Source organism: Ictalurus furcatus, chromosome 2, assembly GCF_023375685.1.
Source record: "Ictalurus furcatus strain D&B chromosome 2, Billie_1.0, whole genome shotgun sequence".
NCBI lineage: Eukaryota > Metazoa > Chordata > Actinopteri > Siluriformes > Ictaluridae > Ictalurus > Ictalurus furcatus.
This window is the reverse complement of record NC_071256.1, coordinates 16,231,574-16,259,487: the sequence shown is the minus strand read 5'-3', so window position 1 is coordinate 16,259,487 and position 27,914 is coordinate 16,231,574. Positions and strand designations below refer to the sequence as shown.

Genomic DNA, 27,914 nt, shown 5'->3' with positions numbered 1-27,914 from the left:
CCAGGCCCAGGCTTGGCAGGGACAAGGCAGGCCAGCTACAACTCTGGAAGTCATCCAAACCCACTGCAAGTCACCCCAACATCTCTCTCTCTCTCTCTCTCTCTCTCTCTCTCTCTCTCTCTCACACACACACACACACACACACACACACACACACCATAAGGAAGTTGTGTTGGCACACTGAGCACGCTGTGAACCACACACCACCAAATAAATGCAGCTAACCTCCCCTGTCCCACCAAGACTCACTGGCTCCTGGAAAGAAAGCAAACACAGGTTAACCCAAAGTCACACAAAACAATAAACAAAGAAAGAAATATTACAGACACTGTGGTATGGTAGCTAAACACCCAGACCCACTGACACCACCACAAAAAAAGAGAGGCAGTTGACAACATCCAAGCAGAAACAGAATTATGGTAAACAGTACAAATGACAATTATGGCCACTATAGCATGGAGACAGTAAGGCATAGCATACACCCTCTCAGTAGTAAAGTGGAACAACAAACCTGAAACAGGTTTGAAGCTAAGAACACTGATTTTACCACTCTCAGACTACTCACTCTTACTAGATGTGGTTACAAAACAAACTAGACATACAGCCAAAACTAAAGAAAAGCAAAACAGTACATAAAACGAAGAAAATGACCGTTAAACAAAAACCAGGTAAAGCAAAACAACTGTTGAAGCAAAACAGCGGTGGCGTCACATGTAGCGTCTTCGGCTAGGGGTTTATCTTACAGAAGACTTAACTCCCCACGCTCACCTTGACACAAAGATCAGAGTATCAACCTAAATCTACCAAGTCCCAATGTGAAGAAGGGAGAGGTGAACTTACCATTAGATTGAACAAACAGCAGACGCGAAGTTGTATAATTACTCACAGGTACCGCGGCTCGACATACATATACATATTCAGCCACCGGCTAAATGTTGCGATCACTGAACGCGATATTCGGCGCCAATTCGCCTCAATGCATGCACCACCAGCGCCGCTCTAAGACTATAAACTACAAATTAGGTATTCACCGCGTTACACCGTGATAAAGCCTGACCGTACCTGGACGGAAGCGGGACCCGGAAATGCCAAAGGAGCGAGGAACTCGGAATCACCAAGACACCTATATGCGTACCAAAATAAGGGTCCTTAAATAATCGGGTAGCTCTCATCCTATTGGTCTGCCGAAACCATATCCCAAGCAGAACCAATAGGACAGCCAAATCACTTACCCTGCCACGTAAGCATAGAGGAAAGTTATAGACTTCAGTATTAATCTCAATGTTCCTTAGATCTAATACACCTGATGATGAAAATGTGAGCTCAGTGTGTGACTATATCATGCACATGTTTTTGTATTGATCCCTAAGTAGAAGCATCAATATGTGTGCAGCGGGCACAGTAATACACAGCTGTGTCTTATGTCTGCAGATTCTGTCCTCTCAGAGTCACCGTCTACAGTTTTTCCTGCAGGTTGTCGAATACAAGCTGTGGCGTATCTGTTATCAGTAACAGAGTAGCCGGATACTTTACAGCTGATGGTTAAAGAATCTCCTGGCTTTAACATCATTGAGGTAAATGGCATACTAATATAGCACTTTACAATGTGTCTCATTCACCCATTCACACACACACCAATTGTAGCAGAGCTGCAATGCAAGGCGCTAACTTGCCATCAGGAGCAACTTGGGGTTCAGAGTCTTGCCCAAGGACACTTCGGCATGTGGAGTCAAGTGGGCTGGGAATTGAACTGCCAGCCCTATGATTAGTGGACAACCCACTCTACCACCTGAGCCACAGCCACCCTGTGGTGACCAGAGTGAGTTCTACTGCACATCCCACATCTGAAAAAAAGAGATGTCACAATTTCAGTCACAAATGTATGCACAGTAGGTTATAACTGCAATAATTTGTTAGCAGCTCTGAGTTCATTATTTAAGTGAAATCACAGTATGAAGCAGAAATGGAAAGGACATGGTTGAATTAAAAGCAGTGTTAAAATTTCCAGAGCCCACATTCTCGAGGCTGATATTTCTCTATATGTAATTGTAAATGGCGAAGTTTTGCATATGCATGTGTATATTGTCATGGTGGTCCATTCAAAAAAGCCTTCTAATTTCTGTTTTCTACAGGTTTTAATAAACACAGTGGAAATGTTCTTTGGTGAGGTAAAAAAAAAAAAAAGAAAAGAAAAGAAAAAAGAAGTTGATTTATACATTAAAGACTGAAAATGTAAGTTAAATTTAGGTCTGTAAATGAATCTGAACCTCATTCCACATGGACTATATGTCCAAATAACTAGATGTCTAAATAAACACACAATTGTCTAACCGGAAATTGTTTGATTAAAATCCAAATAAACTTGCTTATTTGAGCATAATGTATTGTGAGTATTTTTATTTTATTTTATAAACCCAGAAGTATGAGTCTGTTATGGCATTGAGCTCTGTGTCCTATCTCTGTGAATAACTGCTTCCATAGTTGTCACTCCAACACACAGTGAAATACTGCTGTGTTTAAAACAGCATGCAGGGAGAACTTTTATACTGGCTGGAGGTCATTACACGGACACTTGGAAGCACCAAGGAAAGTCAAATAATTCAGTAATGAGCTTTTTCAAACTAATGCGTATTACACTGTTGTGCTTTTATATATAAGAACTGACTTAAGTAATCTTACAGCAGTATAAATGTCAAGACAACATTCACAACAAGCCACAAGCAGTAAAAGTCAGTAAGGGGAAACATGTCAGTCATACAGTAGACAATCAAAAAGTTTTGTTTTTTTGACCTCCATGAATACACTGCTTATGAAAATGTGAGCTTGTCATGTGACTATAGCAAGCATGTGTTTTTGTACTCATGTCTAAGGAGAAATATCACTGTGGGTCACGGGCGCAGTAATACACTGCAGTGTCTTCTGTCCTCACGCTGTTCATGTGCAGATACAGCTGCTTCTTACTGTTGTCTCTGGAGATGGTGAAGCAGCCATTAACTGCACTGGAGTAATACTTGCTATCACTACCATACTCAATATTTGCAACAAATTTCAGGCCTTTTAGAGGCGCCTGTCTGATCCAAGCCATCCAGTAGCTACTAAAGTCAAATCCAGAGGCTGTGCAGGTCAGTTTATGAGACTGATCAGGTTTGAGGATCACTGAATCAGACTCGATTAGTGTCTGACTGCAGGAATCTGAAAAAGATAAATACACAAAGATTGGTGTTAAAGTAAAAAAAAAAATATATATATATATATATATATATATATATATATATATATATATAAATTTTAAATAAATAATAATACTAACATTGAATGAACATTGCTAGAGCAAAGTAAGTCAAAACTCTGCCTAGTCCCATCTCAAATAATTAAAATAATTACTGTTGCTGTTAATGAACACAAACTGCTGGTATGTTGTTGAGATGAACGTATATCAGCATAAATGCTTCAAAAACAGGATATCATTTGCATGGCATGCCCACTAGAGACATACGAATGATTCACAGAGAAACAGCCATGAAGAGAAAAAGCTTATCGTAAAACTCCAGCTGTGTTTCATGCTGTCAAATCCATAACTGCTCTTTACTCATTAGGTATCATGTCCTTTTAGTACATCACTGTGTATCACTGTAACACCCAGAAGAACGTGAAGTTTTCTGATCACTGAACAACACAAGCATGTCCAGTCCTTTCAGAAACTGTCATTTTTCAGCTGTCTGTCTAATCCAGGTTATCCAATACAAACTGGATGTAGTTCCAGAAATAATACAGGTCGCAAATCATCACTGTTGTTAAATCTTTGTGAATGATGATATTATGTATAACATTTAGAGTTATTTATTATTACCTTTGCAGAGTAGTGTAATGAAATATATAATAATACTATAATATTGTTAGCAACAAAGAGGAATTATCTGTCAGTTGTTTAATGTGATTGAGATGATGGTGAATCATTGCAGTCTGTGAGGAGAGAGAAGCTGAATGTGTATTAATGATCAGCTAGAGATGGTTTAGTTTATACAGACCTTTACCTAAAATACAACAGAAGCAGAGGAGCTCAGTGACAGATTCAGTAAGGAATAAAACATTTGGGGGCATGCTGTTATAGGAAAATAATCAAGGGCAGGGTGATGTGATGCATCCTCACTTAAAGCAGCTCACTGTTACCATCTTAAAGTTAATTATTTTCCTACAGTAGCATGTGCAGAAGTGCTTTATTCCTCTAATAACTCTCTCTTATATGTAATGTATTGAAATCAACATCAGGAATTAGAATTTTTTTTTTTAAATCAGTTATCATTTAATGTAAAAGCCAATTATTGTGAGAACCATTTAAATTCAGTTATATGAAAATCAAAAACTGCTTTTAAACATGGGAAGCAAATGGAATGTTAACTGTACACACACACACACACACACACACACACACACACACACACACACATATATATATATATATATATATATATACAGTATCTCACAAATGTGAGTACACCCCTCACATTTTTGTAAGTATTTGATTATATCTTTTCATGTGACAACACTGAAGAAAACACTTTGCTACAATGTAAAGTAGTAAGTGTACAGCTTGTGTAACAGTGTAAATTTGCTGTCCGATCAAAATAACTCAACACACAGCCATTAATGTCTGAACCGCTGGCAACAAAAGTGAGTACACCACTAAGAGAAAATGTCCAAATTGGGCCCAAAATGTCAATATTTTATGTGGCCACCATTATTTTCCAGCACTGCCTTAACCCTCTTGGGCATGGAGTTCACCAGAGCTTCACAGGTTGTCACTGGAGTCCTCTTCCACTCCTCCATGATGACATCACGGATGGTGGATGTTAGAGACCTTGTGCTTCTCCACCTTCCGTTTGAGGATGCCCCACAGATGCTCAATAGGGTTTAGGTCTGGAAACATGCTTGGCCAGTCCATCACCTTCACCCTCAGCTTCTTTAGCAAGGCAGTGGTTGTCTTGGAGGTGTTTTGGGGGTTGTTATCATACTGGAATACTGCCCTGCAGCCCAGTCTCCGAAGGGAGGGGATCATGCTCTGCTTCAGTATGTCATAGTACATGTTGGTATTCATGGTTCCCTCAATGAACTGTAGCTCCCCAGTGCCGGCAGCACTCATGCAGCCCCAGACCATGACACTCCCACCACTGTGCTTGACTGTAGGCTGCCACTGTTGGGCCCTTGAGCAAGGCCATTAATCATCTCTGCTCCAGGAGTGTCGTATCATGGCTGACCCTGCACTCTGACCCCAACGTCCTAACATGCTGGGATATGCGAACAAAAAAATTATTTCACTGTGCTGTAATGTATATGTAATTAATAAACACTCATTCATGTTCATAACATCTGGACTTTACAGAATCTGAATACTGCAGTGACTCCATAATAACTAAACATTACAAGGGATAATACATATTCATTTGTTTCTGGTTTGTAATATAAACAATTGTAAACAAAATGTAATTGAGCAGTTTATTAACCACAGTAAGAGGGGATTATATTCATCACTTACATAAATGACAACAGTAATGATTTGTTCAATAAAATACTGTGTGAAAAATATGAGTGTGGTTTTAGTACAGCTGTTTCCTCAGTTCCAGTCACTGTGGCTTGTCGGGTGCAGTAATAAACCGCAGTGTCCTCTGTCCTCAGACTCTTGGCCTCTAAGTATTGTGTGCTTGCTGGGACGTCTTCTGTCAAGATGAACTGGTTCTTCAAAGACTCTGTATATATTGCTCGATTATTGCCTGTACTCATCCTACCAATCCATTCCAGAGCTTTCCCTGGTTTCTGTCGGATCCAGTGTATGTTGTAGCTTGTCATTGAATATCCATTTATTTTACAGGAGATCTTCACAGTTTCTCCAGGTCTCTTCTCTTCAAGTCTGATCTCAGCACTGCAAAAACCTGCCAGATAAAACAATCAAAACTAATTATTAATGCATTAAATCATACACTTAGTGGTAATCATATAAAGAAGTCTCAGATACCTCATGTTAACATGAGTATAAAAATGCACTGCTGAATGACGCTTAGCCCCATAATCAAACTCTGTGATGTTTAGAAGTTCTGTAATTCAGTTTGATGATATGAGCTTTATCTGAGCAACAAGCTGATTTTTATGCAGAGCAAATAATAATGGGATGGATTTGCATAGAATTCCTTTTAACCAGTAGAGTCAGATCTATAATATGAACCTCCACAGGCTGATTTTGCATGTGCCAAGGATGAGGGCGATGTTACATTTTACTGTTTGCCAGTTCAGCTTAGTGATTGTTTTTAATAATTGTTGTACATGCAAGTAACCTTCAAAGTTCTGATTTATTCATTTCCATCACTTTAGAGATGGTTGTTAATTATTAATGAACATATTTTAAATAATGAATAAATAACCTCAGATATTTTACTTCAATTAACAACTGAACAATTTCATTCAACATGAGAATACTTAATGTAAATGTTTAATTTGCATATATTTTTAAGGCAATGTCTATATAATGGAGGTTATAATTTACATGTATTTTATATTTACATAAGCTGTCTGAATTGATGTGTTGGATGTGTTACTACTGTTGTTATTTAGAGGATCCTTCTGCTCCTAGTTCTGAGAGATAATACTTGTGTCATTTCTAGTTTCAGAAAATGTTTCCTTTAAAAGAAGGTTTTACAAGTTTTACCTCAGTAGAAGTGAGCTACTGCCCTCTATAGGTGCAAAAACATTTACACTTTGTTTCTCTTCTTGCGGATGTGTGTTTTGTACTGAGCTGAGTGTGTGTCGCTTCTATCACTAATTCCACCATCCACTTTACACAGCTCAGATTCAACAACCTCCACAAAAGCTTTGGAATGGAATGGCATATTATTAATGATGGATTAACTGTATATGGTATAAAGCTAAAGTGATATAAACTACTCAGCTGCTCTCCTTCTCCTCACTACACAAACACACAAACACACAAACACACACACACACACACACACACACACACACACACACACAAACCTCCCTAATGTAAGAGACATGAGTGAAGGGTCTGCATAAAATGCATCATCAACTACTATATTTTGTGAAGATGCTATGAACACTGCATGAAAAAAACAACAACAAATAAATAGTTTATCATTCAAAATGAACATTTCTTAATAAAATAGTAGGTGCTGTGGTCAGAAGGTGCTACATTTATCTAACAGTGGCTCTGACAATAGTTCAAGCTGCAAGGTTTACAGAGAGACGCTCATTCTAACGTGTTTTAGATCCTGTACAATTTACACAATTATTTAATGGCTTTTTTTTAAAAAAAATTAACAGAACGTGTAGCATTGTTGAATGAACTGATAATGTGTTCTGAACAGATACTAATACAAATAGGAGGATGTTTTTGTTTGTTTTTAGAAATCTTGCAGGAAATCTGGTTGAGACTAGAGGTGTTTATTGGGACTGGGAAGCCTGTTAGTTTATTTGTTGAAGAACTGCCAGAGCCACAATTCCCATATTTTGCTGACAAAACTGGAATTTCAACCTGCAGGGGATTTCCCCCCCACTTTATTTGTTGAGCTCTGCTGCCTTCTACTGTGTTCTGAACGTATTGGACCTCAACCTGTGAAAACAGATTGTGTTAAACACAACAAACTGTTGGAGACATGCTGTTCTATTCCTATATCTACCAAATAAATATTTATTTTAACTGTTCATTAAATATTCTGTAAAGTGAAACAAATAATGAATGTTCAAAATGACCACTAACCATAATTTTTTATGCAATTATTTGATGGATTTTACTTTTTGTGTGTTTGAAATGACACAAGCTGAAGTTTAATCTTCATTCCAGTGGAAGAAAGTAAAAGTGTGACTGAGATGGTTTATTAGTTACATTGAGAGGAACTCTAACATGTCTCAAAGTTTTTGTAAGGAGAATCCACTATTCTGTGTCACTGTGAGTCTTGCGCAGTAATACACAGCTGTGTCTTCAGTTTGCAGATTCTGTCCTCCAATTGTTATTGTGTTAGTAGCAGTGTCTCTGGAGATGCTGAACTTATTTTTCAGTTTGTCACTGTAAGCTATACCCCCATTGTAACTGATATATCCAATCCACTCCAGAGCTTTTCCTGCAGGTTGTCGGATCCAAGCTGTAGTATAGCTGGTAACTGAATATGAAACCTTACAGTTGATGGAGAGACTCTGGCATGGCTGGACTGTCATGGAAGCAGGCTGAGCCAGTTCCTCACCATGCACATCTGTGGAGGAAAACACATGGTGATATCTCACACAATATATGCTGCACATTTATTGTTATTGTAGTAAATGAATGAATTTGATAAAGCACTCACAGGAAGCAGCTGCCAGCAGGAGCAGTAGAGATGTAGAGAACGTGGTGTGTGGATTTTTATTGGAACAGATGCCTCTTTATAAAATGCTATAATTTTCAATAACATATTGAATTGTTTGAAATTTAGCATGATAATTATTATTTATGCTTGAGGACTTTGGGCTCGTGATCACGGAAAAATTATACCTCTTTTAAAAGTCATGGCAAAATGCTCTCACACTTTCTCACACCTGATCACATAAATTCTAATTTGTTGAGGTGATTATTGTTAGGTAAAAATACTACAGTATAACAAGTTCTTGTAAGTGATGTGATTATAATGGTGTGTATAATAAGCAGCAATGTTAGAGATGTAGCATTACTATATTAGAAATATGGTTTAAATCTACATTATAAAAGTTTAAAAATAACTTTAAACTCTTTGTTGTGATTTGTCTGATTAGATTTTATAGTTAGACTTTGATAGGTAATGTTGTACTTGTGGACTAATAGGACTTTGTATGAGGTGTTTTTGTACAGGGATGTTGTTGATCTGTCTCACTGTGGTTGACGAGCGCAGTAATACACAGCTGTGTCTTCAGTCTGCATGTTCTGCCCTGTTAATGTTACTGTGCTGCTGGACGTGTCTCTGGAAATCTGAAACCTGCTTTTCAGTTTCTCACTGTAGGCAGTGCTACCATCATAACATATCCATCCGATCCACTCCAGAGTTTTTCCTGCAGGTTGTCGTATCCAGTGTGTACAGTAGGTACTTGTTAATGAATATCCAGACACTTTACAGGTCAGAGACACTGACTGACCAGGGGTTAATACTGTGGATCCAGGCTGGATCAGCTCAACACAGTGAACACCTGTTAAAGAAAAGTTATTTTAATGCCGTAAAAGAAAAATGTGTCCCAAAGCCATTGTAATGCCAAATGTAACACTTACAGTGTATGGCTGCCAGCAGCAGCAGCAGTAGGGATGTAGAGATCATGTTGTGTGTTGAAGCAGAATAAGTACAAGCTCTTGGTCTTCACTGCTTAAATATATAATAAGGATGGACATTTGCATAGAGACACTCCTTATCTTAGTGTCACAACATGATGGATCCCTCTACATGTGAAAACCTACCCATCTCTTGAACATCTCTAATCTGTGAGTTTAAATATAGAAAATATGGAACATTGTGTCATGTTTATTTTTATGTTTTTTTCATGTTTCAACAAATGAGAAGTTTAAGACATGTTTTCAGGTGAATTTATATGAAGAGAAGACACTACTATATAACCACATTAAGTAAGGAGTAAAATACTTGGGGGTGTGTTATAGGAAAATCATCATGGATTAGGACATGTGATATACTGGAGTGTCAGGAATTGTACAGGTAGTGGATACAAGTGCAGACAATTTATTGTGTAAAGTACAAACAAAATTGAGAAAACTAGACCCATTAACATGAAATGTGGATATGATAGAGAGAGCCACATATTGACAAACAACAATTACAACATAAACTTGAAAGTGAGACACTGACGAATTATAACTTAAATATTGCTGCTAACAAGGCAGAAGGAGACACAGGTGAAAGTGATTAGTGAGGCATGTAACGTGCTGGGGATGATGGATAGTGTAGTTCTACTCCATTTGGCGCTACCATGACAAGTTACTGTTACCAACCTGCAGATAACTGTAGGTAAAGAAGGGTAGGATGGATATTTTATCTGTTTTTTTGGTCATTACATTTTTACTTTATTTTGCTTTTTAAAATACTACTATCTAAGTAAGGAGAGCACAAAAATCATACAGTACATCAAACAAATAGTAAAACTATCATTTAAAATAAAAATACAAAATCCAGATATTTATCTGATAATGAGTAACACTGAAGTCTCATGAGAATGCAGTTTGGATGTAGTTTTTGTTCACTTGATTTGTTGAGTTCTGCTGCCTCCTTCAGCTGTTTTAAATATTGCACCTCAAACTGTGAGAACAGACTGTGTGTTAAACACAACACAGCTTGAAATAATCTCTATTATTCTTTAGTCTACTGATTAAACATTTATTCCAATTGTTTATTAAATATTCTATACAAAGAGAGATTAATATTGGTTCAAATCAGCAGTCCTTGAACAATGTATATTTTATTTAAAAATGACTATTTGTGTGTTTAAAACCATACAAACTTTAAAAATTCATTCCTCTGGATAAAATATAAAAGTGTGACTGAGATGGTTTATTAGTTATATTGAGAAGATGTCTCTAACATGTCTCAAAGTTTTTGTAAGGGGAATCCACTATTCTGTGTCACTGTGAGTCTCTTGCGCAGTAATACACAGCTGTGTCTTCAGTTTGCAGATTCTGTCCTCCAATTGTTATTGTGTTAGTAGCAGTGTCTCTGGAGATGCTGAACTTATTTTTCAGTTTGTCACTGTAAGCTGTACCCCCACCACTACTGATGTATCCAATCCACTCCAGAGCTTTTCCTGCAGGTTGTCGGATCCAAGCTGTATCATAGCTTGTAACTGAATATGAAACCTTGCAGTTGATGGAGAGACTCTGGCCTGGCTGGACTGTCATGGAAGCAGGCTGAGTCAGTTCCTCACCATGCACATCTGTGGAGGAAAACACATGGTGATCTCTCACACAATATATGCTGCACATTTATTGTTATTGTAGTAAATGAACGAATTTGATAAAGCACTCACAGGAAGTAGCTGCCAGCAGGAGCAGTAGAGATGTAGAGAACATGGTGTGTGTCGTTTGTATTGGGGTGTTCTCTGTTCTCCAAAGTTTAACAGAGACCATCACATCTCATAAATAGAGTGATATCCAGCCCTGATGCTTGTATTTGCATATCTGGTGATGATGGGAAGAGAACGTATTTAAAACATACTTAAGTTGTGGGGATGAGATTAATCTTATGGAAGATATGTGGCTTTTTAATAATAGAAAAGTTTTCTTTACCAGCTACTAATTTCAATAATATAAAGACTCACACAGTTGTTATTTCTGTTTGTACCTACTTTATTATTTGATAAACCTGGTTCTTCACAGTATAAACAGATTATCAGGTGAAGTACAACTTAATGACTTCATACTGCTGCACTGAAACCTCAATTTTGAGGTGTTGATTAATTTCAGGTTTAGAGACACTTCAGGATGAGTTGTTATAGAAAAATAATCAAATTTAATTTGGTATCATCACCCCATAAAACATAAAATCCAAATATTAAAACCTTTTGACTGTGTATGTAGAATGTGTAGCAACGTTGGAGATCATGGCTTTGTTGGCAGACTGCTTCAAATCTATACTACAAACTACTCATAAAAATAACTGAATTTGTCATTTAAGTTATTTATTTGTTTATTTGTTCATCTTCCATTTAGATTTGGATGGAAAAGTGTTGTCTTTGTGATCATTCTGTTATAACGTTCAAATTTTTCCATTCATAAGTTCTAATAGGACTTTGTATGAGGTGTTTTTGTGAGGGATTTTGTTGATCTGTCTCACTGGGGTTCATGAGCACAGTAATACACAGCTGTGTCTTCAGTCTGCAGGTTCTGCCCTGTTAATGTTACTGTGCTGCTGGATGTGTCTCGAGAGATGACAAACTTGTCTTTAAGTGAATCTTTCTTATTAATACTCCCATTATAATAAATAATGTTGATCCACTCCAGACCTTTCCCTGCAGGTTGTCGAATCCAAGCTGTTCCATAGTGACTGCTGCTATCAATGATAGAAGCTCCAGATACTCTACAGGTGATTGTTAAAGTCTCTCCTGGCTTTATAACCACTGAGTGTGGCTGGAGGAGCTCAGTAGCACAGAACACAGCTGTGAAAACTGAAAAATAAAAGTTTCACATGTTGAACTGAAAGGATCAGATGAAGTAATAAAGCTTAAATCCAAACACTCACAGGGGGCAAGAGCCAGCAGCAGCAGTGGAGCTGAAGCAAACATGTTTGTGTTGAAGGAGGACTAATGAGAACCGCTTCCTCTCTAGATAAGAATGGTGCTAATATTACAAGAGGTGGTGGAGATTTGCATAAATATCACAGAGAAGCTGTGTTGAGTGCAGCTCTGAAGCTGTTAATTCCTGTCACATCCCACTCTAGAGAATTACATGAAGACAGATATTTCTCATTTGTACAAATTTCCTGGTAAATGTAAACTCTAAGTTTTATTTTATAGACCTAGAAGAGAGGCTGTTAAAATACAGTAACTGCTGTGAATAACAGCTTCCATATTTGCCACTCTCACACAGTGAAATATTGCAGTGTTTTCAGAACAGCATGTAGCTAATTTTTTTTTTTTTTTTGGTGACATTAAATCTGGGTTCTATATTTAACATTATAATCAAACTGTGCAATGTAAAATGCCCTATGCAGTCAAATCATTTTCATTCTGGTTTAGTCTGCACTTTAGAGGCTTTAACTGATACAGCGAGGAAGTGCTTATTTCATGTTGATGAAGTCAGGTTTCACATCCACCTTCTCAGTCACTGCCTAAGACATGTTATGGAGATCAGGTTTAAGGGTCGTGTCACTCTGTGTAATCATCTGACACCACTGTCACTGATAGGCTGCATGAATCTACAGTCTGTGCTGAACCAGATGTAACTGGTAAATTCACAAATTCCAGAATCCATCTGAACGGCACACACCCTCATTTTCATCTGAATGAAAGTTTGAAATAGAAGTTGAACATTTTATACACACAGTATGAAGCTCTGTGGATTTATTTAACTCTGAACTGTGTGAATTAGACAGAATGTGTGACTCTGGTGTGAATATTTGAGCTTCACTTCAAATAAATGAAGCCGTAAGTGAATGTGAAGTTTTTGTACAGCATTGCAGCTGTTTGTGTCAGTGTGTTCTCCGAGCACAGTAATACACAGTTGTGTCTTCAGTCTTCAGGCTGGTCATGTGCAGATACACCTGCTTCTTGCTGTTGTCTCTGGAGATGGTGAATCTTCCCTGAACAGACTGAGAGTATTGTTTAGTACTACCACTCGGAGCAGAAATGAATGAGATCCACTCAAGGCCTTTTCCTTGAGCCTGTCTAATCCACGATATAGCTGCATCACTATCACTAATCCCAGAGTAGGTACAGGTGAGTTGATGAGATTCTCCAGGTTTAATGACCAGCGGCTCAGACTCGGTTAGTGTCTGACATACACAACCTGTCAAAAACATTTCATAACTTCACAGTCTTACATAACTGCACAATTTATATTAGTGATACATGCACAAATATGTTACTCACGGGTTATGGTCAATAATATCAAAATGAAACAGTTAATGATTTGTGGTTGCATGGCCGTTCCTGAAAAAAGTCTAAACTAAGTGGAAATAATGCAGCTGGAGTCTGTGCTTATAAACGGAAAGTCTCGTTTGCATGTCCAGCCCCTAGAGGAGTTATAGACTGTAAGAAATACTCTGATATTCAAATAAAACATCATCAATTACAGCAATATGAGTTGTATATGGGAGGGAAAATGTAGGTAATTTGATATTAGTGAGGCAAAAATATATATTTTTTCTGACCAAGCATTGAGATTATGACTGTTCAATGTCTAGTTGTTTCAAACAGTTACAATCTCCATATTTTGTGTTTTTTATTTTATTACTATCTTTAAAGCATGTATAACAAGCTTGTGTATGTGGATGTGTGAAGCTTTCATGTTTTATATTATACTTGGCTTCGTTTCATAACTTTTGTTAAACCAAAACAAACTAAATACTTATGTGAAACAAATGCATCTGTAAAATTAGGTATTTTTCTGTATTTTGTTGCAGAGTTTGCAGAGCCGTTGTGATGATTTGGTTATCCAGGATAACTATAGAACAGCTTGGATTTACCAACTGAAATAAAACAGTTTGATTTGGATAATTGTTCAGCAGTGTGTAGCATTGATGGCTCACAGCTCCAGGGTCCCAAATTTGATCCTGAGCTCAGGTTATTGTCTGCGTGGAGTTTCACATGTTCTCTCTGTATCTGTGTGGGTGTCTTCCAGGTTCTCCAGTTTACTCTCACCTCCCAAAAATATGCTGGTAGGTGAATTGGCTAATGTAAATTGCCCCTGTGTGTTAATGAGTGTGAATGTAGCGTCACATCCAGGGTGTTTTAAAAATGCAGGACTGCATTGAGTAAACATACTTTCCAGGTAACAAAAGAGACAACTTCTGTGCTCTGTCATATCAGCAGATGGGGAGATTTAGATGCAATTTATCAGAGTAATTTAGAGAACTGGAATAAAACTCATTAAAGATGTTAAAGTCAAACGCACAATAAACAGATACAGACATTATGGGTGATCAGAAATGATATCACCTGGCCTTTAGAGAGTCTGAATGCAGCAGTAACACAGCACATCCTTCAAGAAAACATTACAGAGTATAATACACATTCATTTGTCTCTGGTTTGTAATATAAAGAATTGTAATTGAGCAGTTTATTAACCACAGTAAGAGGGGATCATATTCATCATTTTCATAAATCAAAACAATAATGACTTGTTTGATAAAATGCTGTGTGGAAAATGTGTGTGGTTTTAGTACAGCTGCTTCCTCAGCTCCAGTAGAGAGAAATAGTTTGTATATAACGTACCCTTAGTTTTGACAGGTATAGGTCAAAGATCAAAAAGATACACATTCTAACTCTCTATATCTAGATCAAAGGTCATGATCATAAAAATATTTATAGTTATGTTAAATCTGGATCACATCCATTCGTGACAGAAACGTTACCATACCTGGTACGGCCATATGTTTTCCACCCCACACACGTTGCACACATGGTCTTTCTAACACTCTGTGATAGGTCATAAAAATATATATAGTTATGAGAAATCTGGATCACATCCATTCGTGACACAAACGTTACCATACCGGGTACGGCCATATGTTTTCCACCCCACACACGTTGCACACATGTTCTTTCTAACACTCTGAGGTAGGTCATAAAAATATATATAGTTATGTTAAATCTGGATCACATACATTTCGTGACACAAACGTTATTGGTTATGTTAAATCGGGATCCCATCCATTCCTGACACAAATGTTACTATACATGGAATGGCCATGTGTATTACACACAGACATCCAAACAAAAATATGACACACACAAATACACTTTATTTTCACATTATTTTTAAAGGAATTTAAGTGTTATGTACTAAATTACCATAATTATGAACACAAGTTGTTAAGTTGACAATCATTTTTTAAATTACGTTTCTCCATATAGATTGTCTGCAGTAGAATGCAGTCTTTTAAACCAGAAAAAAAAATGACTGCCTTTAAGTTTTATAACAATAGTAAGTAAAATCCAGTGTGATTTACATTACAAATCTCATACGTAACATCTCTGCAGGATTTATAGACGTTAAAGCACTGAATGAAATGAGCAATATAGACAAAAAATAAACACTCTGTGTCTACTACTTTGATCTCTACCATAGAACTATTCACAGTCCAAAGGCTGTGGAGCTAGAAGGCTACGTGTGCGAATGACAAAAGATTTTAAAAAATAAAATAAAAAAATGTATCAATACATGAAATTAGATTACACAATGTAGTTGAGGTTTACATGAATAAGCAGAAATGTAATCATGCTTATCTTTCCTATAGCACAAATGAAAAGCCCTCACTAGATGAGCAGGTTTGTCAAATGAAACTTTTTCCTTCTTATCCACTTCTACGGTAAACTAAAGAGTAGATATTCAAATTACACTGCTAAATATGACTAGCATTAGCTACGTGAGTAGTTATATCATACACTTTCTGTCAAACTGTCAATCAAAGTGTTGTGTGTGATAATTTATGACCCTCTGTGCTTCCCTGACTGGCAGGTCTGTAGGGGTGGTGAGGGGGGTAACCCTATGGAGTTTATCAGCTGGTCAATCTGGCTCCTTTGTGTCTGGGGGTGTTGTGGAGAGGTGTGTGTTGGGGGGAATAGCCCCCCTCCCAACAAAAGGTGTTTATGTTAATGAGTTTGGTTTTTGGTGGGTTGAAATACGTCTGAAAAGAAATAATGTTTTTAATATGGGGCTGTGTTTGTGTTACTTTGTGGCGTTATTTCGTTTGTGTAAACACAATGTTAGAAAAGCATGATGTTTGAATGTGTACATATATGAGTAGAATATTTGTTTTGTGAAATAAATGAAAACCATTGTTGATTATGTTTTTTAGGGATTCCCGGTTTACCTTTGAATAAAAAGTTTAGGAGTTAAAGCGTCTTTTTTAAAAAAAGAATCTGTTTAAAAAAGAATCTGTTTAAAATAATCGTTTGTATTACATACATTCTAAACACAAACCTTTAGGATGTAAAAAATGATCAAAAGAGCTGTTTAAAAAGAATCCGTATTACTAGGTTTCCAAAAAAAAAAAACACATAAAAACTTTAGGAGGTAAAAATGGTTAAAAGAGCTGTTTAAAAAGAATAGCACCTATTACACGGCTTCTAAACAAAGATCCTTACGAGGTAAAAATGTTAAAGTGCTGGCTAAAAGAATCTCCGTAATGTTTAAACTAGGAGAGAAGTATTTTCCAGAGATGTCTTCCAGTCGCTGTGTTAAGCAGTAATGAAGTTAAACGGAGAAGCCTCACTCTCGCTAAACCCCGCCCACACATACGCGTTTTCAGACACGCCTCTCTCTCTCTCTCTAAACACACCCATTCACATGTTTTCATCGTAGCCAGTACGTTCTGTCAAAATGTCAATCACGGCGGTAGAACTAGAGGGCTAATTTATGGCCTCGTCCTTGACAGGCCTGCGTTTCTCTAGGAGTGCTTAATTTATGGCCCTTTGTTTCTTCCTGACCAAAGAGTTTTTTATGACTAGGGGGGGTCGTGGTGTGATCCTACAGATTGTTTATGATAATGAGTGTCTGCGGGGGTGTTAATTGCTTTACGACACACCCTACAATAGGTATGCTTTATGTTTAAAAGTAGGGTCAGTTACGCAGAAGTCTCTAAGATCGCGGCCGTGTATCAGAGCGCTGTGTAATTTTAGGCGAATCGTCGATTCTCGTTTTAACTCACCGCTAAAGCTTTATATTTTATTTTTGAGAATACTTCAAAGAGGAGATGGCTGTCTGTCGTAACAGTAAGTGTTTTGTTTTTATTATTATTATTATTATTATTATTATTATTATTATTATTATTATTGTTATTACACATAGTTAAGAATGTTTTTATTTATAAACTAATTTATGGGTTTATTGTGGTGAATAAAACAGGTATCTAACGCTACAGGTGATGATGATATTGTGTCTATCCCGGACATCGTAGACGAAATCAGGTTTCTGAACAAGGCAAGCGGTACGTGCGTTGTTATTCTTTATAATTGTTCGATCCTATGTATGATGTGTATGTGTTTAATGATTTTACTTCTTTTTTCACAAAGGGTCGAACACAGAAGTCCCGCGAGTCAGGTTTGAAAACCCCGTGCTGGGTAAGATCTGTAATAACGAGATATTTATCTGTTATGTTTAAAAAGTGGTTTAAGATGTTTTCTTACGTATTGTGTTCGTTTGTTTACTGTTCAAGGCTTGTCAAATCTTGTAGACAAGATCGCTGCACCCGAGTTCAAAAATAGTGCTGCGGTTTCCACTGAACGCGGTATACCAACGAGCTCTGGAAAAGCCAAGCGTAAAACAGTCGCTCAGGTCCACAGCGCGGGTGTCGCAACGTCTAAACGTAAACGATCAAGATCTCCCCCACGATCGACAGACGGTGTGTAGCATGTATTTTTATTTTTTTATTTTATTTTTTTAAAGAGTGTTTCATCATCCTAATTAGTGCCGGTATCCTAAGCAATGTTTTGTGTTTTTTTTTTCCCCAAACAGAGTCAGCTGTGAATGAACCGAGCACTATAGACTCTTGTTTGAACTGGAATCAGGAGCTGTTAGATTCGTGGGACGCATGTGTATTTACCCCGGTTCCCGGAGACGATCTGCCTTCAAACCAAGAAGCATTTGGTCGCGATGCTACTGATGTTATAGACAATAACAGAGACTCGGCGGAGGTGATACGAACCGGGTTCAAGGCCATCGAGGACCGTATTGGTGGTTTTGAAAAGACTTTTGCCAGCGTCACCGAGCGTCTGGACATTATAGAGAAGAATCAGCGTCTTTATAATCAAAGTCTTGTGGAAACTTTACAAAAACATACCATCACACATAAAGAAATCATAGCAAACCAGAGGCGTCTTATTGGGGACATTCGTCGCGTTGATCACAATCAACACCTGACGGCGGAATTGTTAAAACAGTTTGTACAGTTAGTTAAAAACAAGAAACTCGGGTGAGTTGTACAATAAGTATTTTATACCCCTGTGTGTGTGTGTGTGTGTGTGTGTGTGTGTGTGTGTGTGTGGTGCGTTTATTTGCTGGTGTGTATCTGGTTTACTGTGTGTGATTTTTACTAGTTTTTGTTTCAATAATAAAAATGTCAAAGCGGTGTGGTGAAAACTCGTGTAATCTGGGAGCTGCAATTAAATTTAGAAGATGCGACGACGATGGTCTGTGTACTTTTGAACAGCGTTGCAATACAGAGACGTTACAGGGTTTAATTCGGACAATGGAGGATCTGAATAGACAGCAGTCTACCACCGATACTTTGTTGGACTTATTAAACATTGTTAGATCAATGGCTGAGGTTCAAACAGAGCCGCTGCCTAATTCGTTGTTAGACATCGGTTCAAATTCGTTGTTAGACAGCGATTCAAATTCACAGCAGGTGGGGTGCGGGTCGGACAGTCAATCGTTTAATCCTTCGGAACCAAATTTTGGGTTATCCGAAGCCGCTATTGAGTCTATCGTAAGAGAGGGTGGGTCTGTTGGTGATTATACGGTGGTACCGAGACGCAGATTTAATGGTTTGGAGATACGTCGTCGTATAAACATGCGTGTGATAACCGCTCCAGACCTGGCAGCGTACGCTATATTTCTGCATGATATCATGTCTGAAATAGTGTCGTTTTCCAGACTGCTGGCCGGCGATGGGGGCTTAATCAACATTACCTTGAGAGGTCCTAGTCTACCCTCTGACGTTAACGCTGTCTTGTCACCTGATAACGATTACGATTTGCACATATTCACACAACAACTAGAGAACATTATGCAGAGTAATTCTGACGTACGGGCTGATGAATGTCTAGATGGTATAGCTCGCGGTAAACACGGTGGCGCTTATCGAAAGATACGTGATTTAGCTCATAACGAGGTGATTGCCAGAAACAGAATGAATCTGTTCTGTCCCAACAACATATCTAACAATCTGTGTTTTGCGATCTGTCTGTCCCATTTTCTACAACCGCATGCGTCATGTGGTGAACTCGAGTCGTTAGCAGCGTCTCTACAGAAAACTGCAGGGTATTCTGTACAACAAAAGATAGGGTTTAATGACATCACACGGTTTGAACGGTTGTTACATGTTAAAATAGTGGTGTTCCATAGGACATGTTCTGGTCTGTTGGAACACTTTACGAACAATGACGAGCCTCATAATAAGACCGTGTTCTTGTATTTACACAACGAACATTATTTCTTGATTAAGAACCTAAAAGCATTCATCGGTACACCATACGTGTGCGAATACTGCTATCGTGGTTTTACTAGCCGCAGAGACCACAGGTGTAAATACGTTTGCGATGTATGTAATGCACCTGATTGTCATAAATACGCTGGCAAAACGAGGCAATGTCACGATTGTTTGCGGTACTGCAGATCAACCTACTGTTACAACGCGCATAAACAAACGCAAACAGGACAACAGTACGCTCAGTGTGATGTCACTAAATACTGTCAGAAATGTAATAGGCGATATCACGTCAACGGAGCAGTACCAAAAAAACATGTGTGCCCTGCAGAACACTGTATCCATTGTAAAGCTGAGTTGGTTAATGACGGAGTACACCAATGTTTCATACAGCCGATAAAAATGGAACCACCTAGCGACAAATACATTTATTATGATTTTGAGACACAACACACGGACGGTAAACACGTGGCAAATTTCGTATGCGCCATTACATTTAAAGGGGAAGAGTTCACAGCCGCTGGTACAGACTGTATAGATCAACTTGTTAAAAAGTTTAGACAGCCTCATTATCAGAATTACACATGGGTTGCACACAACGCTTCAGGGTTTGACAATTTTATACTATTGGAATATTTTGCAAAAGCAGGGCTAACACTCCAAATTACTATGCAAGGCTGTCGGATCATCTTCATGTATGATAAGACATTCAAGCAACGTTTCATCGATAGCTACTCTTTCATCCCTATGCGTCTGTCCATGACATCCGCCGCGTTAAATCTAACCTGTGCTGAGAAAGGTCATTTTCCACATCTGTTCAATAGAACCGAAAATGAAGACTACGTAGGCCCATACCCTGATAAGCATTTCTACGGCTATGAGACAATGTCTGACAAAGAGAGGGCTCTGTTTGATGAGTGGTATGTTACGGTGTCGGGTAAGGTTTTTGATTTAAAAAAAGAGCTCGCCATGTACGGCAAGAACGATGTCGTTTTGCTCCGTGAGGCATGCATGAAGTACCGTGACGAATTCATACAATGTACCAAACTCGACCCATTCAGATACACCACTTTAGCAGCGTGCTGCATGGCCGTGTATAAAACCCACTACCTACCAAAAGACACACTAGCTCTGACCCATAACAATGCATACACAAATCAGAACAAGACATATTCAGCCGTTTCCATTGAATGGCTTGAATATGTCAAAACAACACGAGGCGTGAACATTCAGCACGCTTTAAATCATGGAGAGATGGTGATTGGAAAATATCATCTCGATGGTTATTATGAAAAGGATGGTGTCAAATATGGTTTCGAATTCAACGGATGCATGTTTCACGGGCATGAATGTCGTTATAACCCAAACCATTTACATCCGTTATCAAAAGTGCCCTACGGTTTGCTCAGAAGACAGTTTGATGATAAGGTCGAAATTTTGGAAAAGGCGTATGGTCTCGATGTTGAGGTGATGTGGGAATGTGATTGGAATAACGCTAAACAGAACGATGTCGCTGTAATGGCGTTTATGTCCACTTACATACATCCTGAACGATTGAAACCACGCAACGCGCTATTCGGTGGTCGTACTAACGCGTACAAATTGTATCACAAAGCCCACAATAGTGAAAAAATACGATATGTCGACTTTACAAGTTTGTACCCCTTTTGCCAGGCCAAAAAATGTTACCCCATAGGACATCCACAAATAATTTTCAAGGATTTTGAACCTCTTGAAAATTATTATGGGTTTGTCAAGGCTACAGTACTGCCACCGCGAAAACTGCTTCACCCCGTCCTTCCCTATAGGACCGGTGGTAAGCTTATGTTTCCACTTTGTCGTACATGCGCCGAACATCAGAATCAGACAGACCCGTGTGGTCATACTGATGAGGAAAGAGCTATTTCAGGGTGTTGGGTCAGCATAGAGCTGTTGAAAGGTGTGGAAAAGGGTTATATTGTAACGAACGTGGACGAGGTGTGGCATTTTCCACAACGGTCAGAAACTTTGTTTTGTGATTATGTTAAAACATTTTTACAATATAAACAAGAGGCCAGCGGTTTCCCCGCACACGTTATGACAGACGCAGACAAGGAATCCTACATCTCAGACTACTTTGAGAAAGAGGGGATTAAGATGGACGCCGGTAAGATAAGTCGCAATCCAGCACGGCGTTCTATTAACAAACTTCTGCTGAACTCACTTTGGGGTCGTTTCTCCATGCGTGAAAACTTGCCGTGTACAGAGTTAATTTCGGATCCGGAACAATTTACACAGCACATATTCGGTGACGGGTATGATGTTAAACACTTTTCCTTCGTTTCAGACAGCGTGGCTCTAATTCAGTGGTGTTATGCGGATGGGAAAGGGGGGCAGACTCGCGACATCAACATCTTTCTTGGGGCTTTCACAACAGCTCATGCCCGTCTAGAACTTTACGAATTAATGGACAAATTGGGTGACAGGCTGTTGTACAGTGACACAGACAGTGTGATCTTTACATCTAGAGAGGGCGACTGGGAACCTCCGTTGGGCCCCTATCTCGGTAATTTAACTGACGAGGTTGGAGCTGGTGATCATATTGTAGAATTTTGTTCAGGCGGCCCGACAACATACGGCTACCGCACTGCGAAGGGTAAGGTTTGCATGAAAGCCAAAGGTGTCACGCTCAACGCAGTAAATTCAAAAGCCATTAGATTAGACACCCTGATTGGACTTGTCGATCACTACGTCGTGGGGGAGGATAATAGTCGTCATATACTGGCATACACAGATACCATTGTACGTAATAAAAAACAATTCACACTACACAACAGGTCAGTTGTTAAAAAGTTTAAGGTTGTGTACAACAAACGCGTACTGCTCCCAGATTTCACAACGATCCCATATGGCTTCTGACAATCTCTTTGGACATAGGGGTGTGCGAGACACAGAGGGGTTTGATTTCCGATTACATCACCCTTTCTCGTGTGTGATAAGCGGTCCTTCAAACTCGGGGAAGTCATATTTTGTAAAAATGTTGTTGCAAAATGCTGTACATTTGATTTAAAAAAAAATTGAAAATATTGTGTATATTTATGATTGTTGGCAACCGTTGTATGATGAATTGTTGAAAATGTACAAAATAAAATTTGTTGAAGGATTACCACAGACTCTGAATGATGATGCTCTGTTTCCGGCCAACGCTGTTAATTTGTTAATCCTCGATGATCTGATGAAAGAGGCCAGCGGGAGCAACGAAGTGGAGAAGGTCTTTACCCAATATGTACATCATAGAAATCTTAGCGCTATTTATATTGTGCAGAATTTATTTTGCCAAGGGAAATCCAGTAGGACCATCAGTTTAAACACAAATTATCTAATGTTGTTTAAAAATCCCCGAGATGCTAATCAAGTCAGTGTTCTAGGAAGACAAATGTATCCCGGCAACACAAAATTTTTTATGGAATGTTATCGAGACGCAACCAGCAAGCCTTTCGGGTATCTGCTGATTGATTATAAAACAAAAACTCCCGAACACTATCGGCTCAGAACAGATTTACTTGCGCCACACCCTGTGGTATATCTCCAGAAAAGAAGATAGCGATATGTCTGCCAGACTTTGTAGAAACCTGCCGCTTTTAAAAATATTATTAAAAGCGTCACCCAAACAAAGACGGATTATTTTACAAACTGCCACAGACGAGCTCATTGCGACATTGTGTGAAGTAGCTCTTAACGTTCTCTACGGCAATATACCTCTCACATCTCAACAATACCAGAAGCTCAGAAAAAGGAAAAGCGTGATCAAATTTGTAGCGGATAAGATTGATGGTGTTAAAAGAAAGAGACGTGTGATAAATCAACAGGGGGGGTTTCTTCTACCGCTCTTAAGCGTGGCTATCCCTTTCATCTCCAGCCTGATTGCATCTAGATAACAGAGGGAATGGAGCACGCAGAGAAAATGTTTTTAGTCCCGCAGCACCAGTTGGACAAACTAAAGACCGGGACAGCACGCGAATCTATTCAACAAATCGTGGAGAATGATTTGGACATTGCTATAAGAAATATCTTGCACCGCTCTGACTTGGACAGTTATGAAAAAGCGAAGCTGTACACAAACGTTTTACAGCGCTTTTTAACAGTCGCTAGACAAGGGGACCGTGAAATCAGCACATTAACATTGACGACTATGCAGACTGAGCATCCTGAACAAGAAAAGCCGTCTGCGCCACCCGGCGTAAACCACCAGGACGGTTTAGATAACGTAGCGGCGGATATTTTGAAGAATATTCCGCAGAGGAGTGTAAAAAACGCTCGCTACATTTTAGATAAGATGTCTAAAATGAAAGATGTCACATCTTGGGACGATTCGGGGGAGTTTGTGTTTAAGGGTAGAACTATTCCCGGCTCACATATGCTCGATTTAGTTAAAGGCATCACGGATCCGCAAAAGATTTCCGATGCCCGAAGACCTGTCGGCTGGCTCGAATTTCTGGAGGCTTTTGCTACTTTAAACATACCATACTCAACGGTGCCAAACCATTATGTCAGACACGCAATTAAATCTTTCAAAACCAAATCGACTTCGCCTATAACCAATTCGTCTAAGAGGCGTAAAAAGCAGAAAATACTTCCGAGCACACCATCAGCAAAATCAAATTATTCAGATGGCCCTGTATTCAAATCACCCACTCTTGACACGAGTCAGTGGCTACGTTTTTAAACCATGAGTTTTCTTTTGTTTATGATCTTGTTATTATCTGTATTGCTGTATGTGGTGTTTGTATAACAATAATAATAATAATGATGTTAATAATAATAATAATAAAGAGTCAAAAAAGAAGAAGAAATCTCTTTTCTTTGTTTTTATTGAAAATATCTAGTGTTAGACATAAACATTTCACCTGTCTGAACACAACGAATACATTTGAAAACATTTTCATTACAAAGACCTTTTTTTAGTTTTAGTTTTTTCATAAATGCTGACACCATCTTGTCGTTTTTAATAAAATCGCCGGTATACATCTTCAGCACTCGGTCATAATCATGTCCCTTCACCATGTGATAGAGAAAAAACACACAATGCTGCCCGCAGGTCTCTGATGAAAAATCTTGGACTTGTACTGCTGAATGTTGAATCACTCTAGAATTTCGGTTTAAAAAGTTTTTGATATTCTGTGGAAAACGATTGTCATCTGGTTTATTACCAAAGCTGTCGAAAAAACAACCCACGCCGACCTCGTTTATGTAGATGGCTAGCCAGTGTTCACCCGGGAGTCCTGAAGGATGCGTGTTGATTATCACCATGGATGGTAATTTTCTCAAGGGGGCTTTTGGTAGGTGGTCACACGGTAGTACGCCGAGAAAATGGGTGTTACACGAGATCTTATCCATTATTGCCGTAAGCTGGATGGTGTCCATTCTGCCTATTAATAGTAATCAACCAGGATCTGTCTGCGATTTGACACTTCGATGATGCTGTCAAATATGGCATAAACGATTAAGTTGATCGTTCGGGGTAGAGGTTGTCTAAAACGTGCTTCTAGCCTAATGTTCCCAGACTTGATAAGCGACACGTGTTGACTGCAGTCTTCGTCCGGCGTGAGATTAAACGCATAAAGGGTATACCCATGCAGAAAATCCTCCCTATCAATAGCTAGAGGTTGATTTTTAAGATGCTTTCCAGAAGCCAGCGCTAACTGGTAAAATTCGCGTACCGCAGAGCCACTTCCATATTCAGGCTGCAGAGGTTTAGCGGGGTGCTGTTGGCCGTCCAGATAAACTGCCAAAAATTCTAGGTCATAGTTTTTAAAGGCGAACGGATTTTTATCATACGAGCCTGTAAACGCATCATTATCAACCATAGCCAGAACAACGGATTTTGGTAGGGTTCCTAAGAACAAGTTTTCTTGATTACAAACACGTGAGCCTACAGGGATTGAGAAGTTTTTCACACACACCCTGTCGATGGGGTATTTGGCTGGCGTCGAGAGCAATGCTTGCGCGTGCCCCAATCTCACACCTGGTGATACCGACACTTTTTTCACAAACAGTGAAGCTGACACGATGTTTAGTTTATAGGCCACAGCGTCGTTCCTCATCAAACAGAATTCATCTTTCGCCCTCGTCATGCGAATTTTAATGTCCACGCCGTTAAGCATTAGTTTTTCTTGAAAGAATATGTCACTGTGAATGGGGGCCAGTAGTTCAACAACGTTGCTGGCGTTGGTAAATGCAGCTCGTTTGGTCAAACCTCTATTACCACCAGCGGGGTCCGTTACGTCCATGTGACCGGCCGTGTCTTTGTAAAAGAGCCCCGCTGAGAACAGCGTTTCAAGAGCGTCTTTTCCATAATTGGTGAGACACTCTATTATGCATCGATAAGGATATGTGTTGGAACTTTGTGATATGAGACGGTCTCCAAGCGACACGTCCACTTGTGAAAATATCGTAGATCCAGCATAGTTAATAAGCCCCACGGGGGCTCCGTCTGCTATGTCTGTGCCGTCTGCGTTAGTGATTTTGAGACGCAAAAAAACCAGGGTGTTGTTTAGGTCCACATAATCCTCTCCAGTCCCCGCTATAAAAAACTCCAGAGGTGATGTTTCTGATATTGCTGACAACGGTGGTACTTCTATATATGTATTTTTTTCAATAACGGTCTGTGTTAATGGTACTGTGAATAGGTCCAGCTCGGTTTTTAAACATTCTTCTGACATATTGTGTAGTAAAGACATGGTCTAAAATATTGTTTTAACACAGGTCTTTGGTCTTTTTGCTGTAGAGCTGGTTGGCGTCTTCTTGTGCTTGCGTTTTACAACTGACGATTTCTTGGTGTTATGTTTTCTTTTCTTCGTCGTTTGGCCACTCCTCCGAGTCCCTGGCGGTTTAGATGTTCTACTGCGAGCCATCACCATTAGTCCGGATCCATCTTGAGTGTTATTATTGTTGTTGTTATTATTATTAAACGTATGCGATAATGTATTGCTAACAACATCGCTTAGTATGTTTTTTGCTGCTGATTTAAGATGTGGTTTGGCTATGCTAAAACCGCGTTTTAGCAAAGGAATGGCCATTCTAAAGAGACCTCTAAACACACCCCCTAACCCGGCTCCGTACATAACTCCGCCCCCTGCATAACCGGGGAGCCCATTCCCCGCTTGATTCTGGTAATATTGGACATAACGCAAAGGGTCTGTGTGGTGATTGTTGAAATATGCCATTATGATTATTTTTTAAACAAATTGTTTCACAGGCCTAAAATGCAGCTTGGCACACACCTTCCCGTAACTGAAGCGCACGTCTCGATTTTGATCGTCTTTCACCTGTATGGTTATCTCACTGACGGACGATTTATTAACCGATACGTAGTGTGGGGTGTCGTATCTAACACTAACATTCTTGTGGTTCTCCCCCTCTATATGTACACATCTCAGTAGCGGCACGTAGAAATCCCCCACGGTCTGGTATTCTATGATATCGGTATAAATATACATACTGTAAAACCCCGCGTTAATATCAGCCTGAAAAGGTGCATAAGTCATGCCAGATCTTTCAACAGCATGGTCCGTAGTTTCAATAGCAACTCCCGGTTTTAATCCTAAAATGTTGGCCACCTTTCCATAAAATGTCAGCGATGTCTTCGGGGGGCCTTTGAGAAAAATTTTATTTTTAACATGGTCATAGCCGAGACTCGCACGTTGTGTGAGAGTCGCGTTGATCTCCCTGATCAAAAAAACGACGTCGTCATAATATCCAGTCTTTAACCTGTAAGATGCGTTTGATATATTGCCTTCAATATTATATTCGGTGACCCGATTCTCAGTCTTCGTTGTTTCACCATAGTTGAAAATGAACGTAGCATCTTCCTCATTAAATGTGTACCACGACAGCGGATATTCAAATTCGATTAACCCGACTTGCCATTCTCCTTTTAGATTGATAGTTTTTGATAATCGAGTTGTATAACACGAGATACTATTTTCCGGATAAACGGTCCTTGAGGCATTACAGGGAAGCGTTACATAAAAACCACCAGCAGTCATGGTTGGTTTTTAC

General features: G+C 39.0%; 2 protein-coding genes and 3 gene segments (V, D, J or C); 1 reads left to right on the top strand and 4 right to left on the bottom strand.

The window, feature by feature from the left end:
• Positions 1-2,795: 2,795 nt before the first annotated feature.
• LOC128623620 (Ig heavy chain V region 914-like) lies at positions 2,796-3,567 on the bottom strand. The segment is given in 2 exon segments: positions 2,796-3,192; positions 3,311-3,567. Coding segments are annotated over 2 exon segments (366 nt in total).
• A 4,325-nt stretch (positions 3,568-7,892) lies between these two features.
• Positions 7,893-8,549, bottom strand: LOC128616893 (Ig heavy chain V region 914-like). The segment is given in 3 exon segments: positions 7,893-8,255; positions 8,349-8,420; positions 8,534-8,549. Coding segments are annotated over 3 exon segments (429 nt in total).
• A 137-nt stretch (positions 8,550-8,686) lies between these two features.
• On the bottom strand, positions 8,687-9,450 carry LOC128623540 (Ig heavy chain V region 3-6-like). The segment is given in 2 exon segments: positions 8,687-9,198; positions 9,278-9,450. Coding segments are annotated over 2 exon segments (360 nt in total).
• Positions 9,451-17,192: 7,742 nt separating this feature from the next.
• Positions 17,193-18,642, top strand: LOC128623533 (uncharacterized). The gene is made up of 5 exons (XM_053650635.1): positions 17,193-17,439; positions 17,589-17,654; positions 17,740-17,787; positions 17,883-18,068; positions 18,182-18,642. Exons 1-5 carry the CDS (start codon positions 17,421-17,423, stop codon positions 18,640-18,642), a joined length of 780 nt encoding a protein of 259 aa, XP_053506610.1. The 5' UTR covers positions 17,193-17,420.
• Positions 18,643-25,285: 6,643 nt separating this feature from the next.
• LOC128616884 (uncharacterized protein F54H12.2-like) lies at positions 25,286-26,575 on the bottom strand. Its single transcript, XM_053639741.1, has one exon. The coding sequence runs from the start codon at positions 26,573-26,575 to the stop codon at positions 25,286-25,288; it is 1,290 nt and encodes a 429-aa protein (XP_053495716.1).
• Between the last annotated feature and the right edge of the window lie 1,339 nt (positions 26,576-27,914).